The following is a 5,029-nucleotide window of genomic DNA, read 5'->3' as shown; positions in this document are numbered from 1 at the left end:
GTAAAAGTTCAAAGAGCAATCTTCATAGTTTTTGTTAGCACAACTACAATCTGATACTCTAACCTTAATCTTTGAGATCCCTTTGCTTTTCTCTTCCTGCTGAGAATAAAACACCCCCGTCTGTCTGAATGACCTCCGTTCTCAAAAAATGCCACTTGTTTTTCAATCTCTGCTTTTATTTATATATATGCAAGTCAGATAATATTTTGGTGAAAAGCCTCAGAAACAAGAGTTGTTGCATCTTTAAATACACTATTAACTTCGCCCAAAACCAGGTTATCAACATGACCTTTCGTAAGTTTCTCTTATCTCTGTAAGGTGTCTTCATTTCCTGTCTATTTCAACAGTTTTTAACAGTTTTTGCTTGTGTCACTCAAAAATGTAAAATTAAAGTTTTTTGTTTTTATGATGTGAATACTGTTAAATAGTTCTTCGTCATTCATGTTACACTACACATTACACTATTATTTTCACCAGAAGGTGATGGATAGTCGTCAAGAGTCCATGTCCTGCAACTTTTGGATGTCTCTCTGCTTCAGCACACCTGGCTCCAACATTAGCTAATGTAGTGCTAGACTGCATGATTGTGAAGCAGTTTCATTATTTAATTCAAGGGATACATCTTAAGGTTGCAGGTTGTGCTTTTGCTGTGGGCAAAGCACAACCCACGTATGGAGACCTTAGTCCTCGAAGCGGACGTCACGGGCGGGTTCGAGTCCCGGCCTGATGACCTAACCCTAACCGTACTCTCAAAGACTGCCTGAGCCAAAAATAAACCTTAAAAATAAGACAAGTTGCAAGACTCTGGCCCTTGACCACTGGTCTAGGGCAAACTCTTACCCAGTGGGATGCCCTTTGGCATTCAGAATTATATTCTTATTTTCTTGACATGGATTGAACAAGGTGTTTGAAATATTCCTTTGAAATTGTGATTTTTATTGCCATGCAGTTGCTATCACATCAGTATTCCAAGAAAATTCCTCACTCCATTGTACCAACACCAGCAGCTTTCAATGTTCAGAACCAAACTGATTGTCACATCTGAATGTAGCAGCACTGGTAGTTAAAGGGGATTCAGGTTTAGGTCAATAAAGACTTGGAAGTGCTATTATACGGTAGATTTTGTCTGTACAAGCGTCATCCACAGAACAATCACAAATATAAGGTTGTGGTAGCATTTTGTTGTTGAGATAATGGAGATGTGCTCTAAAATTGTGTTGCTTGGCAATATCGTTTGCATACTCCACTAGTACATGTGGAGGTCATTGTGGGACGCCATCCATCTGGGTCTCCCATCAGACCAAAAACACTACTCATAGCAGAAGAGATTGGGGTAAACGTAATGGACTACACATGCAGCAATGCACGTCAAGATGACGGCGATGGGCCGCACGATCAGGATATCCAGAAAAGTGTTTGTAGGTGCAACGCTGCTTCTAGGTCCATCAGTGTCCCAGCCTGGAGCCCAGTTGTAACCTAGGAGACCAAAGTATCTATTTTTAGATTTTCAGTGGAGTACAACTGGGCACTTTTACTTTGATGGGATTCTGGATTTTCTGCACAGTCACATACTTTTTCTGGATTCTCGTTCTGGATTACCTGCAGCAAAACACAAAATGCTTTAGCATAGTCTTCCCGGTTCGGAAATGTGGTTCTGGTAAATTTAGTCCAATATTGACATTGCTTTAGCCATGACTTTTAAACACAGAAATGTCATACTTACGACACAGTTTGTTGTCACATTCGCCTTTGCATCCAGAGCATGGATTTCCAGTAGTTGCGTAAGGCTGCTGTCCTCTGATATTTCCACTGCAAAAGGAAGCGTCTGGTTGAAAAACCTTTGGAGTCAAAACTTCCCTCTATTTGCCATCTGTCCTTAGTGTATTTACAGGTTTTAAGATATTGTTTGGATATTTGTGCTGATAGAGTAAATGTGGTTGCTGCTGATTCATTTGATGGTAAACCATTTCCTGCTTCACCAAACCACTTCAGGTTTGTACCACATGTTGTAATGTATAAAATGTAAAGTCTATAGGGAAAGGGATCAAGTTACCCTGGGGCGTAGTTGCATACAAAAATGGCACCCGGAGATTGATGAAAGTTTTTGACACCGTGTGGACAATGCACAACAGCACAGCCAACCTTGTAGCTTCGTGCCCACACAACCTGAGAAAGGAAGAAGGATACCACATATTTACATATAGTATAAAACGCATAATCTTTTTTTTTCTAACATTAAAACTGATAAAACATTTCCTGTCTTTGGTTAGCAAAAAGAAATTATTTCTATAATCCCAACTGACCTAAAATGATAAATGTTCAGAGTTAATGTCAGACACTAATTAATATGTGGTTTTCATACAGAGCACAGTTTTATCTGTAGAAGAGCGATCTCTGTGCACATACCTGTGTGTAGTGGCCACAAACATCTGTGCATTTGTTTTCCTCGTAGCTGTAATCCTGGACTTCACCCACCCACATTTGAACGGCACTCTTTACGCTGAAGTTATTCGGCGGATAGCCCGTCCAGATATTCTCTCCCACAGAGGTAAACGTGGGGTGCATGCGGCCGACCTCCCTGAGGTGGACGTTGTGTTTAAAATCACAATGTTTCCCCCACGCTCTGGCGGTAATGGCCAACGCCTCATCCCACGACTTCATGACATCATGCACACGTGCAAACAAAATGAAACAACACATTATTTTTACTTCAGTTACATTTAGGCGTCACACAGGAAGTTATAAAAATGACAGTGACCAAACTGATGGTTTCATTGATTTAGGCAAAGTGTATTCACTTACAGCTGCCTCTGTGTTGATGAGAATACTTTCACCCACTTGTTGGATCTCCACAAACTACAATGTTTTTTCTCTCACTTTTTTCCATTTAATTACAACCAAATTTCAGTTTTAATCAATGACATCCTGCAAAGCCACCAGTCTGTTCTCCTTTCTTGGCAGTGAAACACTGTGATGTGCAGGACTCACCATGTACAGCATGTCGTTTGCAGGTGGTTTGACAGCTGAGCGGGCTTTGTTGTGCTCCTCCACACACTCGGCGATGAATTTCTCATCCGTGATTTGCGGCAGCGTCACGGCAGAAACCCCCAAATCCAGGACAAGAACAACCCACAGCAACATCTCCAGTTCTCTGCAAAGCGCCGTCTGTAAACTGCAAGGAGTTTAACGAACACAGGAAATGATTCGCTCTTCAGAAACAGGATGTAGTGTGGCTATTTGAAATCTTAGTGGACAATTTCTACATGTATCTTGTGTGTCAAACTCATCTGGCAGCTTTCAAAAGTAGCTATGTGATAAAATGTTAAAGGGATTGCCAAAAGACCAAACTTTCTACTTGGGAGTTTGAAATATTTCAGCTATTAAGCGGATGTAGAAAAAGAGGAACATCTATTCCTGTTTTCATTTTTGCAAACAGTAAAGTGAAACGAAGTGTGAAAGGTGCAGCACCGTTTGGAAATATACTACATTATATGTAGTATAAGTTGCCATCTGTGTTGTGCATCACACTCTTGCACTAATGAGCATAAAAAAAAGCAAAGTTTGTGTGTGTCGCATTGTGCGCGTTAGTTGGTCCTTGTGTGGATCAGATCTGTGGTTTCTGTTCCACGCGCATCGCGTTCATGTGGTATCAGTGTGGGTTTGGAGGTTTGTACGGTTTATGCGAGTTGTGGCTGTGTTCGTGTTGGGATCAGGTGCAGTGATCGTTTTGAGCGTAACCTCCGATAATGGCCATCCTGCACGCGCCCCTGTCAGTAATCAGCGTCAACCTCCTCAGTATTTGAGCGGTTGCTTTTGTCCGTCGATGGTTTCTTCTGTCGCTCTCACCCTGTTCTGCTCAACTGGAAGTTTATCTTATTTTATTTTCATCCTATTTTCAACTCCCCCACTTTCTAATTTCCGTTGGGAGCCATGAAAGTTAAACCTGATGAATAATTAGCTTTAATGGCAATAAACCCGTTTAGTTGAAAAAAAAAATATTGATGTTTACAGCCAATATTATATCGTTTAACCTAAAATAACTCCTAGTTTTGGAATGCAATAACAAAAGCACAGTTTAAATCAGTATTTCAAACATACGTCAATAAACATACTTTGTGCCGCTATAAAGGGGGCAGCTAATAAAATACCTTTTTATAAGCTCCGTAACTTCTGTATTTTGCTTGCCGTTAAGCTGCATATACGCTAAATCAGTGGTTCTTGGGTTCGATCGAACCCCAGGGGTTCGACGGAGCCTCTGCCGCGGAGGTAAAGACACTGTGTAAAGTCGTGATGACGCCCCGCTTTGCTGCAGAGGATCACGTTACATTGCTTAGCCAATCAGTGCTGCGGAGGAGCACTGATTGAAGGAGTTCCACTCTCAGCATGGATTTGAACTTGTGCCTTTAATTACTTCAGCAAAGCTCACAGTTTTTACCAAATTATATAGCTTCTAAATTTGCTCCTTCGTCGCATCTTTTCGGGGTTGGTACTGCCTCTAGTGGCGTGGGGGTGGTAACACAACTAATATAATTACACTACTAAATCAGAATACCGCAAAGTCTTTATTTATTATTAATTTTTCATTCTCTTAAGGATGTAGAGCTAATTAAGTGATCTAAACAAGACCTTAAAGTGGTTCCAGTTTCTCTCCACGGCCAACCTGTTGAAACTGTGGCAAATTTTAAATACCTTGGGTCGTTCCTGGACATTCAGCTCAACTTTGCTGAAAACACTGACTGTATTTTGAAGAACTGTTCTCAGAGACTCTACCTTTTAAGAAAACTTAGTGATCTTGGGGTGACTTAACTAGATTCTAGTTGGGTCACCCCAATGTCTTGAATTTGGGAGGAGAAAATCTTTTTTTATCACTACAGAAGGGTTCAGTGAATGCCTACGGAGCCCCTAAGGGGACATGGAGAAAAAAAAAAAAGGAAAGAAATCCCGACTTATTANTGCTGCAGAGGATCACGTTACATTGCTTAGCCAATCAGTGCTGCGGAGGAGCACTGATTGAAGGAGTTCCACTCTC

General features: G+C 41.1%; 1 protein-coding gene across 3 annotated transcripts; it reads right to left on the bottom strand.

Moving 5' to 3' along the window:
* Positions 1-879: 879 nt before the first annotated feature.
* LOC103151271 (GLIPR1-like protein 1) lies at positions 880-4,221 on the bottom strand. Of its 3 annotated transcripts, none has more exons than XM_016681350.1 (7): positions 4,113-4,221; positions 2,989-3,172; positions 2,407-2,655; positions 2,054-2,166; positions 1,724-1,809; positions 1,573-1,599; positions 880-1,476 (listed from the first exon to the last, which is right to left on the bottom strand). In XM_016681350.1, the coding sequence occupies exons 1-7, from the start codon at positions 4,196-4,198 to the stop codon at positions 1,310-1,312; spliced, it is 912 nt and encodes a 303-aa protein (XP_016536836.1). In that variant the 5' UTR covers positions 4,199-4,221; the 3' UTR covers positions 880-1,309. The 3 variants fall into 3 exon arrangements, with proteins under 3 accessions (XP_016536836.1, XP_007571294.1, XP_016536837.1); XM_007571232.2 differs by having other exon boundaries at positions 4,149-4,220; XM_016681351.1 differs by having other exon boundaries at positions 2,989-3,165; positions 4,113-4,195.
* Between the last annotated feature and the right edge of the window lie 808 nt (positions 4,222-5,029).

Source organism: Poecilia formosa, unplaced genomic scaffold (assembly GCF_000485575.1).
Source record: "Poecilia formosa unplaced genomic scaffold, Poecilia_formosa-5.1.2 Scaffold277, whole genome shotgun sequence".
Classification (NCBI taxonomy): Eukaryota; Metazoa; Chordata; class Actinopteri; order Cyprinodontiformes; family Poeciliidae; genus Poecilia; species Poecilia formosa.
This window is presented reverse-complemented; position numbering and strand designations above follow the sequence as displayed.